Genomic DNA, 15353 nt, shown 5'->3' with positions numbered 1-15353 from the left:
TGGACATATGTAGAATATTAGTCCTCATTGTGTTGATGACTACGGGACATATGTAGAATATTAGTCCTCATTGTGTTGATAACGTCGGACACATTTTCTTATTTTCGTAAAGTCGAATATGATAAACGCCGTGTGGCAGAGGTATATGCTCTACTGAGTGCCCCTCTAGTTTCGAAAATAACAGTAAAGTAACAATGGAAAAAACCGAACACCAAATAGTAATATGTTAGTATGAAATCAGGATACAAACAACATTTGTCATTACAGTAACTGGAACAGTTTTAGCTGGATGAATGAATGTCAATACAATAGATGAGAGTGGTCTCTCAGGGTTATGAGTCCTTTACTGAGAAGTTCAAAGTCTGTAAATCAATGACGGTAAAGTTATTAGTTGATATATAATGACTTCTGAGATTGAAACATCGAGTGACAAAGGTTTATAAAGTAGAGGCGGATCTTCTGGATTGTTCTTGAACTCTGGCGAAAATTACCTCCCTCTGATGATAATACATGTTGCAGAAGCTCAAATCGCGGTGGCTCTGTCACCCAGCAAGTTGAGTTTCATACATCCACCTTATTTTACATTATTGTCAACCCACTTGTGACTTCTTTCTGAAGGTTAGCATTTCCACAGTTAATGAGCAGTATATGGATTCTGGGTATTGTGGAATACAGTACTGTATCTGTAAATATTTTATCTGACGATATCACTATCTGTAGCTGCATATCAGTTGTTGGTATAAGCTCTTGTCCTCGTGTTATCACTCACAACAGTTTACATTTTCGACCCATCCAGGGAAAGCCCTGGACGAGAGGAATGTCGACTGAAATTAAAAATATCTATACTTCTAAAAAAAAGGAATTGTATTTATTGGGCAGAAACATATAAACCATGGCGTTTCCATCATTTACAGTTATTCTCAACTTAACTAAGCCGTAGACATAGTTTTGCCAACGTCGAGTGTTAAATATGGATACATTTAAAGTTTTGGTAAGCTGTAACTTATATTTAGAAGCATTTCCATGTAAACTCAAAGGTGTTGGAATGTAAACTCGTAGGTGTTGGAATGTAAACTCGTAGGTGTTGGAATGTAAACTCGTAGGTGTTGGAATGTAAACTCATAGGTGTTGGAATGTAAACTCGTAGGTGTTGGAATATGAGAGTCAGCACTCTTTTCGCATCCCACCATACAGTTCGATAAGTTTACGATTTACCCAACTTGAATAGAGTTTTGGGTCTAAAACATAGATTCACTATAAACAAAGATTATAAAATGAATTTCATAGCTGGAGATAGAAGGTAATACAAAAGAGATAAGGTAAAAAATGAGAAGATCCTGTAAGTGGTTCATTAAACTGTATATTTTCACTTTAATGTCCCTTAGATTTTTTCCTGATGTTCATCATTTCCGGTCCCCACTACATAGAATTTGGCTCTCTAATTGTACAAGTTCTCCGGTGGAACCCTCCCCCTCATTTTGACCTTCCTTGAATAAGTACAGTTCCGACGAGCTTGATATATTTACATTCAGTATCTCTCCCCACCCCCACCACCACACATACACACACACACATACATAAAATGTTTCTTCCGACACTATGCCATGTGAAAAATTAAGAATTGGGAATTATTCAACACTTGTCTCCCCGTGGGACAGTGGTAAATCTACAGATCTAGAATGCTAAAATTAGAGGTTCGATTTCCCTATGTATACACAGCAGATAGACTGATGTAGCTTTGCTATAAAAAACACAAACGTATTAGAACTCAGCTTACCAGATCCAAAATCCAGAACTCTAAACCAGGGGCAGTTTTTACTTTTTTTTAAAATTTTAACCTTTTAGTATTAGTTTCGATATTTTTGTGGTCGTTTTTGTTACTACTTTATTGGCTTCCTTGAAAGCGTATGTGCACTGCAGTGAAGCTTTTTTTTACTACTTGTTTCTCGATTTCTTGCTACCAATGGGTATTGAATTGATGGATCTTAACCAAATTAAGCATGTAGGTTCACTAGTTCGTTCTGCAGTTACATGCGAAGTTTCAGCACTTAATGTTAACCACTTTCATAAACTGTTGGTAGTCTATTCTGTAGTTTGAACTGTTGTTAAACGTAATAAAGTTTTATAGGCAATTAACACGGAAACGAGTCTGCAGTACGTGAATTGAACGAAACAAAAACGTAAATGACGATCATTCTAACTGACTGTTCATGTTAAAATGATTAACTTATTAGGCCTTATATTGGGAATTTGCATGTCTGTTTTTTTGTGTGTGTGTGTTTCTGAAAAGCTACACAATAAGCTATATGCGGTCTGTCCACTACGGGGAATTTACCTCTGAATTTTAGCGTTGTACATCCCTAAACTACTTCTGGATTTTAACGTTGTACATCCCTAAACTACATATTAGTATTAACACGTAAAAAATAAAGAAACAACATTGTTCATAGCGTTTAAAATACAATAATTATTACCTTCGATTACCAACGTCAGAGATCCATTGTAAATGGATCATCTTGTCATTTATCATATGCTCCAACTTTTTTGTTAGAATAGGTAATCGCAATAAGCAAAATAAAATCAATACGTTATGAATGATATATATATATGTATGATTAATGTGACATTTGATATGTTCTTAAGACATCAACAATATGGGGAGCTATAAATGTGAATATACAACAACTCAAAACTTTTGAATGGCAAAAATAAACTGTTGGAATAATGTTATATTTCACTCTATCTGTATGAGACAGGCCGTCATACTGAAAACTGTATTTCCATCTTTGAGAATTATTTGAATATTAGAGATGTCTATATACATTTCTTAACCAAATGGTTGTTTGAAAGTTTGTGCTGAGTTATTAAGTATATAGGAACAATTGACAGTATTTTGTCTTGACCTTTTAAAAAAGTGGTTCAAAGGAAAAAACAAACATAAGCTACATGCAGCTTTTATTAATTTGGCTTTGTTACAACTGGAAAACTAACACTAACCATTCGTAGTGAAGCCAAGAAAGACCTTAGAGGATTTTAGTTTCAAGAGCTTGATATATGATTTGACTCGTGTTGAAGCAAAAGAACGAGCACACACATACACGTATATGTCTACATATTCCAGCACGCATTTTTAAACCTATTCTAAAAAAAGTTTTACAATGAAATGTAATATCATCCAAATTTAAAGAAAAACCGATTTATACAGATGACATAGCTACTTTGAAGGGTTTCAGGTGTAATGTTTCTAAACAAATTAGATGTCATATACCCGAGAATGTAATATATATATATATACATATGATTATGTTATTTAAATTACAGAAGATTCGCGAAGTGAAAAATGGCGAGACTTTCAGAATATTATTTTCTATATCTACTTGTTGCATGAGCTTTAAAAATCGACTGTGCTGAAAAACGAGAAATAGAAACACGTTTTTTTTTGTTGGATTTCACGCAAAGGATATCTGAACAAATAGGTGTCCCCACTCGCGAAGTGGTAAACTAGATATAATGCTACGAGTGAACAATACCCCCCGCTAATTTGTGGGCTACTATTCTCCGACCAAGTAGCGGGATTTGACCTTCACTCTTATAATGCACCCACGGCCCCAATCTGCAGAGACCTTTTCTTTTTTTTTGCGGGAAGAGTACGGGAATCATTCAAAATCAACTCTAGATTTGACCTTCACTCTTATAATGCACCCACGGCCCCAATATGCAGAGACCTTTTCTTTTTTTTTTTGCGGGAAGAGTACGGGAATCATTCAAAATCAACTCTACAGTTTGGCACACTAAAAACACAGAAAATAATGCTAATCAGTTTTACTTTTCACTGCATAATCTATTTTTACTTATAGAGTTTACTGCCTTTTCAAAGATGAAAATCTCCTCCCTGACGAAAATAAAAAGCCGATATCGCGGACAATAAATTTATTTTTTTTTTACTGTAAAGGTTCAGTTTTGGTAAATAATATCTCGATTTTTTAGCGTACGCTGTGTAAATTTTAAAAATGAGTTACCCATGTTGAAAAAAACAATAACAACAAATGATTCTTTCTTTAACTGATCGTACGGGAACTAACGATAAACATTTCGGGCTGTGGATCGAAGGGTCCGGGTTTCCAGATGTGTTGTTCCTCAATACGATTTTCATCGTCAGTTGTGGGCGCGTTATAAAAATGGTTGTTAACACTGTTAATCGGTTTAAAGAGTATAAAAAAGTACTTACGATGAGGGGTACTGTTCGCAGTTCATAATTAGGGAAGGATATTCCCAAATTTTAGGGGCTGACCTGGCAATTAAACAAGTAATGTTGTTTAGCTTATAATTCTTAATTTTTCAGTTGTGTTTTTTTATTTTTAGCCGTATAATTAACTGCTTTAAAGCTGCAGATACTAGATCGTTTGTTTGTAGTTAAGCACAAAACTACACAAGGGGCTATCGAAGCCCGGTTTGTACCATTATAAATCCACAGACTTACCGCTGTGCCTCTAAGGGCACTTGTTTGAGAGGAAAGCCACATTGGGTTATCTGCGTCCACTGCGGGGAATCGAACCCTAGGGTTTAGCATTGTAAGTCCGTAAACTTACCGCTGCCTCACAGGGGACACAGATACTGATGTGCGATCATTTAAACAGAATAGTAAGTTTAGCAAATAAAGTGTTTCCTCAACATATCTATGAAACCACCACTGTTTAGTTTGTTACAGAATACTTTTTGGGTTTGATGAATACAACGACCGATAGTTATAAAACATTATTTCTATTATGCATGATTAGGTTCAATTGAATTATTCTGTTTGCTTTAGCCATCATTTTTGTAATTTAATTTTTCGGTAATGTTTTCTTATATTGAATAAAATACCTACAGAACAGCATCAACATATACAGAAAGAAAATTGGTTTAAAGTTCTACTTTTAGAAACATCCGTTTGAATAATACAGTAAGAAACTAATGTTATTAATCGCGATGTTTTATACAATTCAATGTGTATAAAGAGTTTTTCTCATTTCCACAACTTATGCGTTTTATATACTAATACAGTATCCTTTAAGCTCATAGATCGTGTAAACGTAACCCGTTTCTTATCTCAGGTCAAACTATTTTACTTGTTTTCCGCGCATTTTTCACTGTTCTGTTATTTTCAAGTTGTTGTCAATAATAGTATCTACACAGTCGAATGTGATGAAGCGCCGATATAGTACGTACGCTTGAAAAGACTTATAAATATAGGCGTTTTTTATTTCAGTTCATTGTTTGTTTAAGTGCAAAGCTGCAGAATGAGCTATCTCTGCTCTGCATTCTGCGTGAATCGAACTCTCATATATATATACATTTATATACCGTAGATCCACCAACAGTTCATGTGAATTGTGTTATTTTAACCTTAAAAGCTTTGAATCCTGTTCTTCAGTTAAGACTTACTATTAGGTAGATGTTAATTTCTACATTATAGAATATAACTATTAGCAGTACATATATATATACATGTATGTAAAACAGGATAAATAAATCAATGTAAGCGGAAGATAAGTGATACCTTCCTTTCATTTATCAAGATGACAGGAACAGCTCCTGTTAAACTGTCGTAAAATGAAACGCCCTCAGAAATGTTAAAGGTTGCTATAAAATTAATCACCGATTTGCAAATGAAAATTTTAGTGTAAACTAACAACTGTTTTCTGATAAATTTGACATGATTAGTCTTTGAACACGTTTCATACTTGCGCATATCCTGATAGGTGAATAAGATTACAAGTTATCAAGGTGTGCTTTACTAATGTTGAACGTATAATATACGTGTGATATACATATAAACATATATATAAAAACATATAAACGTGTAACCGACTGCACAAAAAGTTTGGAGGTTGTTAGATTAGATAGCTTTGGAGTTTACGCTAGAATAGTTACAAGAGTCACCTACAGGGAATTTTTCGTTTACGAGAGTTGAGACATTTTTTCATCAATCTCGAACCTTAGAACGATTTAGGTGAGTCAATACATTATGCGGCCGTTGTGTGGAGACAATCTTGATAACGCAAATAATCTTAATTGACTAAATTGAAAAGTTAAGTGACTCAATAGCTTAAAGTGATTACTGTTGCCAATCGGAAAAAAGATGATTAATAAGGTTAATTAAAGAACGTGATAAGTTAAATCTAACTACTGTTTTAAGTGTAAGAACATCGATAAAAAAGATGGCATAAGAATAAAGAAAGTTCCTCAACGTATTTTCATGTTATAGAGTCTGAAAGATTAGTCAGAAAATTTGTTCAAATGGTTTGCTTAGACGTATGGTGCTAGAAACCTATAACCACAAGATCTGGAGAAAACCATCCTAACCTTTAATGATTGAGCTCAATCATCATACAGATACTTATATAAGATGAGGTAAACGGGAGATGACGAAATCTCTTATTTCTTGGATGATGAAGAAGCCGAAATATGACACTGCTTAAACGACAGTGATAGTTAATCCTTATCTACTCATTTTAGACTCTATATGGTTACCTTGTTGGAGCATAAACGTCTGTGTATCTGCCGCTTCAAACATACTTAAAAATACAACAAGGGACGAAGAGATATAATACCTATGCTCCTGATAAAGAAGCAGTAACTGGATTCACTAATTACATAACTTACTTCCTTTCTACATCATTCGAAATACATCTGCATACACAAACTTTAATCATTCAATTGCAACATCTCTAATGAAGCTGAACTTGGAAGTTATTCGATATCATGTAGTTTTTCTAACAGCTTGGTTTGATCTGTATGTGTGAATTTAAGAATTGTAACCTAGTCATAAAGTGTGAACTCGTAGAAGGCTAATCTCCATGGTTGCATTTCGGCATTGTAATATAGCTATAAAGTTAGAACTCATCGAAGGTTAATCTCCATGTGTGAATTTAAGCATTGGAATATAGTCATAAAGTGTGAACATGTAGAAGGTTAAAGGACATCATCTTTGGTAGTGTTAGCCTTTCCAATCATTTTTACATATTAATCATACTATTCTTTAGTTACTTAAAACTATTTTTAACATTTATCTTGACCATTGAAAGTATTTCTTGATCGTATTTGATTTGTGTTAAGAGGCTTGCACCAGTTTGTGTCCAAAAACAACGTACACAAATCATTTTGCGAGTTTACACTTTCTGATTAGATTAAAATGCTAAGCTTTTGACATGCAAATTAACTTTCTAAGAGTTCACACTTTATGACTATATTACAATGCTTAAATTCACACATGGAGATTAATGAATCTTTTCTGAGATCCACTTACTGATTAGAATAAAAATGTTAAAATATATATATAATGTGATTAACCTTCCTTAACAATGCGTGAAATATTCACATTTAGGGGTTGAAATATGACCCCACAATTCTAAGATGACAGTAAACCCTAAGAGAACTGAACGTGAGAAGGTATACCAATCTAAAGATGTATACCACGAAAAACTTGTTTACGTAAATGTAATACGTGAATAACAAATTTCGTAATGTCAGCTTTCAGTTAAAGTGGCCAAGTTAATTCTGTACTTAATACGCTAATGTTTTTATCTGCGTAAAAATATAAAGTACGTGATCTCTCGTAACGTCTAACTTGTTTTATTACAGACCTTTGTTAGTTTCCACCTAATAATATATGTTATTAAGGCTAAATATATGTTTATTTATTTGTTGTTAAGCGCAAAACTTATAAGCCTGCAGATTTATCACTGTGTCACTGGGGGGGGGGGGTATAAAGAGGTGAAATTAATAGTTTTACCATAAGAAGGAAACACGCTCAAAATACCAAATTTTATACCACATGAAGAGAGTTTAAGGAAACACTACGAACAAATAAAATATTTAAGTTGTATTTCTTTATCTTCAGGATATGCTAAAATTCTGTATCCTTCACCAGTACGAATATCTATACCTTTATGTAGAAGTAATCTCAATATCCAATCCGGTTTTAAATTTTCTATCTGTGTAGTAATATAGTCTCGAAATTAAATTGGTTCCTCCGGTGGGTCAGTGGTAAATTTACAGAGTTATAAGGCTAAAATATTGGTTTTAATTCCCCGTGGCGTACAGAGCACAGCTAGCCTTATTAGCTTTATTAAATGTCGCTGGATGAAACGACTAATCTGTCTTTTCTGATCACCAGATTTAGCGGGAAGTGAGGTGAAGTTTAACCACCAGGGAGACGGATTAGGACGCTACATCATTTACAATTATCAGAGAATAGGTAATTCATCGCTGTTTGAATATAAAAGACTAGGACGCTGGCTTGACGGACTGCATCTTGACCTAGACGAGGTGGTATGGAACCAGGGTAGGAGACAAATCCCAGTGTCCATCTGCAGTGCTCCTTGTGGAGTAGGAGAGGTAAAAAAGATGCAAGTAGGAGACATTTGTTGTTGGATCTGTTCGAGCTGCAAACCATGGGAATACGTTCTAGACGAGTTCACTTGCGCGGACTGCGGCCACGGACGTTGGCCGTACGCGGACAAGGCAAGCTGCTATGACATAACTCAGCAATATATGCGGTGGAACTCGTATTTTGCCATTGTACCTATTGGAGTATCTTGCCTGGGCATCTTTCTGACAAGCACTGTTATTATTGTTTTCCTCCAGAACAACGACACACCGATTGTCAAAGCATCAGGGCGTGAACTGAGTTATATGTTGCTCACTGGTATCCTGATTTGTTTCTTTATGACCTTCGTCTTGCTAGCTAAGCCCAGCATGGTGATCTGTGGGCTACAACGTTTCGGTGTGGGCTTCGGCTTCTCTATAATCTATAGCTCGCTATTAACCAAGACGAACCGTATTTCTCGAATCTTTGACAGCGCTCGCAAGTCTGCTAGTAGGCCTAGTTTCATCAGTCCCAAGTCCCAAGTGGTCATCACGTTAATATTCATTGCAGTTCAGGTAATCGGAACGATGGTGTGGTTTGTGATAGAGCCACCGGGGACCAAACAATATTACCCGGACGGAAAAAGAAACCAGGTTATACTGAAGTGCAGAATAAAAGATTCCAGCTTCCTGATATCACTAGCGTATAACATGTTTCTAATAACTATCTGCACAGTGTACGCAGTAAAGACACGAAAAATCCCAGAAAACTTTAACGAATCCAAGTTCATAGGATTCACTATGTACACAACTTGTATAGTATGGCTAGCATTTGTACCCATCTATTTCGGCACAGGAAATTCTTTCGAGGTAAGATGTTCTTCCTTAATAAACAGAGTATTAGGATAATGATGTTTGGCTTAGCACCATTGATGCTTCTTAAACGCTTAAACGTCTAATTAAATCATGTACAAAAGTATCTAAAAATATTTGTAAATATTTTAAAAACGTAAGAACATATATCTTAATTTATAAAGAGTTTAAACTTCTTAACGATTGTATCTATGATGATTTAATACCAGAAAGATCGAAGTGGCCTCTAGTAGTCGTATTTTTTGTAATAAGTTTCAGAAAAAAATAAGCACTCTCCTTCCTATTAAAAGAATAGGTAAAAATATTTAAAACAAATATAATATTAATTTTTTTTTATCTAAGACAGTTAGCTTGCAATATATTTCAGACATTAAGTCATTTGTACCTGAATAGCGTTTTAGTTAAAGATTTCGAATGTTAAAATAAGATATTTGGATACGAGCTTCTTTTGAGAAACGTTGGTAGATATTTGTTTTCTAAATAGCGACTACAGTTTAACAATGGTATTTCGTAATTATCCCTTTAAGGTAAGTGAACTTATTGTTATGAATATTATTGTAGTTCATTTTACTGTTGGATATGGTATTTCGTAAGTGAACTTATTGTTATGAATATAATTGTAGTTAATTTTACTGTTGGATATGGTATTTCGTTATTATCCCTTTAAGGTAATGAACTTATTGTTATGAATATAATTGTAGTTAATTTTACTGTTGGATATGGTATTTCGTAATTATCTCTTTAAGGTAAGTGAATTTATTGTTATGAATATAATTGTAGTTAATTTTACTGTTGGATATGGTATTTCGTAATTATCCCTTTAAGGTAAGTGAATTTATTGTTATGAATATAATTGTAGTTAATTTTACTGTTGGATATGGTATTTCGTAATTATCCCTTTAAGGTAAGTGAATTTATTGTTATGAATATAATTGTAGTTAATTTTACTGTTGGATATGGTATTTCGTTATTATCCCTTTAAGGTAATTGACTTATTGTTATGAATACTATTGTATTGAATCTTGTTGTTAAAATGGTTTGCTAATGGTATTTCATAATTACTACTTAAAGATAAGTGAATTTGCTGTTATGATTATTATTATTGTAGTTTTTCTTGCTGTTAAAAGTTTCGATCAATTTAAAGGCTCTGTTGTGTTTTGCATATTATTTTCATTCACAAGGTTTTTCGTTGTCATTTTTGTTATTGTTATTTATGATCAGAAGTTCGGGTTATTGATATACTATCCAAAAAGAAATTACAGTGTTGTAGAACATAATCGAAGTTTAAGCGTTAAAATAACAGTATTTAAGTCACATCTTAGGTACAACCTGCATTAAACGGCCAGGTCAATGACCCTCCAAGTTAAAATAAAGCGTTCCTGATTTAGAACTTCTGACCAAAAGTAGAGCAATCAGGCAGCGAGATTGACTATTACTTTTATAACGCAATCACTAATATGAAAGTATAGAGTGTGTTCAAAATCGTATCCCAGGCTCGAACCCTGGAGCTTCAGATCCACGGCCTGTTACAATGACTACAAGGCCACGATTGATCTAATTAAAATATTTTCTTTCCTTATTTTAATATACATCGTTAATTACACTTGTATGTCTTAACAGGAAAGTATTAACTATTAGCGGTCAAAAATAAAAGTAATGTAAAGTATGAAATGTAACACCTTTATTCAAATTCAAATGCATGGTGAAATACGAAAGGATGTTTCAGAATTTCGCTCATAGCCGTCGTTAATTTTGAAACGGCAGACTAGAATAAGTGCAGGCTGTTCTTGTCAGATCGAATAGCAGAATTTGACTGTTAACGTCATAAGGCACCAACAGCCCTAAAGTACGTATTGCGTTTATGGAGCACCGGGTCACGAATAGTGAAATCCTAGCCCACAAAAAGATGTACCCCTTCTTCGTCGCCAGGATCTAATAAAACATTTGTACAAGTGTATTTTTAATTTGTCCTTTTTATAACACACTGTTACGTACAGAAAATTTCGCAAAAAGTTAGTAATTCCTTTCCTTTTTAGAAAATGCCCAACTGATACATCAACTGAGTTGTTTTTTTTTGTTGCCATAAAAAAAGGCAAAAATCACTTTTTCTTTCTTGCTAACAAAGTGTAGTGATGTGTTTTTGATGGGTAGTGTGTGTTTTTGGATGTTTGAATGAATACTTCATGTTTCAGTAAAATAGTTTGCTAGACGTTCTCCACTTGATGAATTTGAAATGTTTTATCTTTAGAAAATTTAAACGCTTTTCGTTTCAGTTTGAATTCTAACTTAAAATGATTTTGGTGCACTTTTCATCAGTATGCGAACAATGAATTTTTCTCATGTTTTTGGAAAACAAATTACAGTTTCTCGTGAAAATATAATTGTCGAACTGCAGTCAGTCAATTTTTACTCGTAGTTAGCGACAGCAAAGAAGTTACGTGTAACATCAAAAAAGTCTTAGTGGTCACTTGAACAGAAACAATTGCATACCTTTTCTAGTCCCCCAGTGGGTCAACGCTAAGTTCTGATTTATAACGCTAAAATCCGGTGTTCGATTTCTTGTGTGGACAGAGCGCATATAGCCCATTGTGTAAACTTTGCGTTAAAAAAAAAAAGACCAATTCAACTAAGTGACTATACTTTAAAGCCTACTAACTGCTTTATCGTCAACAAATTGCACACAGTCTGGTTGCTATGGTGATAGTTTGACAACAGAATTGAGTTACAAACCCATTTCTTTTATCCTGCTAGCAAGTAATAATTGTGAAACTTGGCAGATATTAAAGTAACAGAAACATAGATTATGACGTTATGTACAGCAAACAATAAAAAAAAAATTCAAAACGATATTCCTGTTACCAATAAACGAGCATACGTAGCAGATAATGAGAGCAGCCTTGACTTCGACAGATTACAATGACGCTCATAACAGTATATCGAAATAAAATCGTTTCATGTCATGGAACAGACGGAATCGATTTTGTCAAAGCTTAAGCCTCACAACAACGTTTAATATTTTCGAAAATTACACGCGTTATAAGTAGTGATGACTGTATTTATTACTATGAAGCTAATTTATGTATACTACCTGAGAGTATCCGTTTAGAATCAAAAATTGTATAAAGGACAATATTAAATAATATTGCTTTTCCTTCTTTCTCTTGTTATTAAATCCCTAATGACCTCATTAGATGTTAATTTCATACTTTGCTTTGTGAAGGTAATAATTTAACTGACTAAGTACTTGTGTTTTTAACAACAAAGCCAAAAGTCTATAAAATGTGGAAATGTGCCCTCTATCGGGATGTTTTGATCCTCCCTCTCGAGAAAAAATCCTAAAACAAAATAACAATGCATACCGTTGGATAGTTTTCAGTAACCACACAAAATATTATGCTAATTGAGCCACCTCAAAGTTTTTTTAAATAGGTGAAACTCTAGCATATATTAGGGTGTTTTTATTCCCTTTCTCGGGAAAAAAAACAAACTTAAATAAAATAGTCCTTGTACACACGTTGTACAGGTTCCAGTTACCATACTAAAGATTATGCTAATCGAGCCAGCCGACTCTGGATGATGGATGCTAACACACACATCGTGCTTATAGTTAGATTGCATTATTTACATTTAAACAAATACAGTGGCACAGCGATAAGTCTGCGGACTTATATTGCTAGAAACCGGGTTTTGATACCCGTGGTGGGCAGAGCACAGATAGCCCTTTGTGCTTAATAACAAACAAACAGGTATGATTCTGCACTTCAGCATATTTAATTTCGGCAATAGATCATGTAATATGTTTCAGTTGTAATTCCTTGTGTTCTTTTGATTTAAGAATTCTAGATAAAACATTTGGTGTTAAAACTTCTGATGGCTAAAGACGGAATGTCGACATTGTATATTTTAAAAATACCTAGTAAATTATTTGTCTAATACTTGAAATGTCCATCTTTGGATTTTATACACATTTCATACAGAGTTATAGCTGATATATAAGCAGAAGAAGCCATTCATCGATATATCCCCTTAAATAATCTGCACATAAACATCGAATGGGCTTTTGCAGGCTTTGAACCAAAACACATGCAAGTGTTTCTCTTGTTTGATTGATGCTAACGGTACACGGACGCCTCACCTTTCTGGATGCATGATATACCGAACCAGTTACTTTAGCTAACGGTACACGGACGGCTCACGTTTCTGGATTTGTTTGGTGCTAACGGTACACGGACGGCTCACGTTTCTGGATTTGTTTGGTGCCAACGGTACACGGACGGCTCACATTTCTGGATTTATTTGGTGCTAACGGTACACGGACGTTTTGGATGCATGATATACAGAAACCGGTTTCTTAAAAAAAGAAATTCAATGCTTTGATTATTTTGGAGATAATTGAGTCTCACTTGAATGAGGTTCGTACTAACGCCAAACTACCAACACGTTTTCGTATTTGTATACCATCTATATCGCACCAGTTCTTTGTTCAGCACTGAGCCTAAATGATCCTATACCTCTTCCTTCAATTTTAAGAATCCTCTTACACCTCGACTAACTTATCAGCAATGCCTAAAACAAAATTCTACTATTTATATATATATATAATAAGTTTAATAGTTATTTTTGGGACACACACACACATACATAGAGTAATTTTTGAAGCTTTTAAAATTCATTTCAGTACTCAAGATGTTCATTAATTATTTGTACTCGATAGACTGTAGCGTAGAGAGGTATTTAACATTAGAATTACCGATTGAACCTAAATGCACTTTTATAAACTATTTACGCATTAAGTTGACAGTGGGTGCATGACTTTGTAAGTTACAGGGTCTCGCTTCACACAAATGTAAATCAAAACTCAATACTGGAATTACTTCAACTAATTACTGTGGGAGTTTTCTCTGTATTTTAGTTAGAAAATAGGTGGTTTAGGGTAACTTTTTTATTACATCTTTACAGAAATTGTTGAAATAGGCAAAATCATAATATTACTCTATATCTTACAATGTTTGGACCCCCATCAATAGCGAACGGTATATTAGCAAGTTGGTAATATGCAGCAAGGCACACTATATAAACAAAAATATTAATTTTATATATGCACTCACTCTTGCCTCACTTGATAACCGTTAAGCGCAATATTATATTCATGTATCAGAATTGGTTAGCTTACAGGTAAGTGTTCTGCCGTTTTAAACATTTTGTAAACTTCAGAGGTCAAGAAATAAAAAAACTTACAAGTTGCCGACTTGAAGGAAACAAAACTTGCAGAAACTAAACAGACAAAACTTGTATAATTAGAAGTACAATAATTTTGGTAGTACTTTAAACGTAGTGGGGAGTAACCTTTGCTGAAAGTTAAACAAAAATTAGTTTGTTTACATTGCAAATAATGTACATATATTTAGGTATTGTGCAAAAGAACCTGAATCCTTGATAACACTTGAAAAGAAGTACTAAACTTTGACATTCGCTAAATGTTGATCCAAAATTAATTACAAGCGTGTGACACTTTCCTAAAATGCAAAAATAAACCTTTTATTTCAAAAATTAAAAAGATACATAATTTATTATTTTTTTATAATTATAGCACAAAACGCCAACGTTGGCGATGTTGTTTGTGAGAAATTGTTGGTTTCTAACGCCAGTGTTCTCTTTTAAAACGGTAGGCATATTATTCCAACGTTTCTGAGGTTATTTCTTTAAACTGCTTGGTAGATAGCGCCAAAGTTGGCGAATCTATTTCCTTGAAAGATTTGTTATGTAACTCCAAAGTTAGCTAAAAAATGATTGGCGTATATCCCCAGCTTGGCTAAGCTGTGTCTCTAAAATGGTTGGTATGTAACGCCAAAGTTGGGTAAGTTGTTTCTCTAAAAGGATTGGCATGTACATCAAAGTTGGCTAAACTGTTTCTTTAAAAGGTTGGTATGTAACGCCAAAGTTAGCTAAAAAATGATTGGCGTATATCCCCAGCTTGCTAAGCTGTTTCTCTAAAATGGTTGGTATGTAACGCCAAAGTTGGGTAAGTTGTTTCTCTAAAATGGTTGGTATGTAACGCCAAAGTTGGGTAAGTTGTTTCTCTAAAATGGTTGGTATGTAACGCCAAAGTTAGCTAAAAAATGATTGGCGTA

The 15353-nt window shown here is 34.1% G+C and overlaps 1 protein-coding gene across 2 annotated transcripts in view; it reads left to right on the top strand.

Annotated features, from left to right (window-relative positions):
- The window catches only part of LOC106462694 (metabotropic glutamate receptor-like), an 85836-nt gene that overhangs the window by 34869 nt on the left and 35614 nt on the right, over window positions 1-15353 (top strand). For both annotated transcript variants that reach the window (XR_002611336.1, XM_022390015.1), the window contains exon 3: window positions 8159-9219. Coding sequence is in view for 1 of the 2 variants with exons in the window: in XM_022390015.1 (XP_022245723.1) it covers window positions 8159-9219 (1061 nt within the window). In the remaining variant the exon portion in view is untranslated. The remainder of the gene's footprint in view (window positions 1-8158; window positions 9220-15353) is intronic.

The sequence above is a fragment of the Limulus polyphemus genome, unplaced genomic scaffold, assembly GCF_000517525.1.
Source record: "Limulus polyphemus unplaced genomic scaffold, Limulus_polyphemus-2.1.2 Scaffold1226, whole genome shotgun sequence".
In the NCBI taxonomy this organism is placed as follows: Eukaryota; Metazoa; Arthropoda; class Merostomata; order Xiphosura; family Limulidae; genus Limulus; species Limulus polyphemus.
Note: the sequence above shows the minus strand (reverse complement) of the source record. Positions and strands in the feature narration are given on the sequence as shown.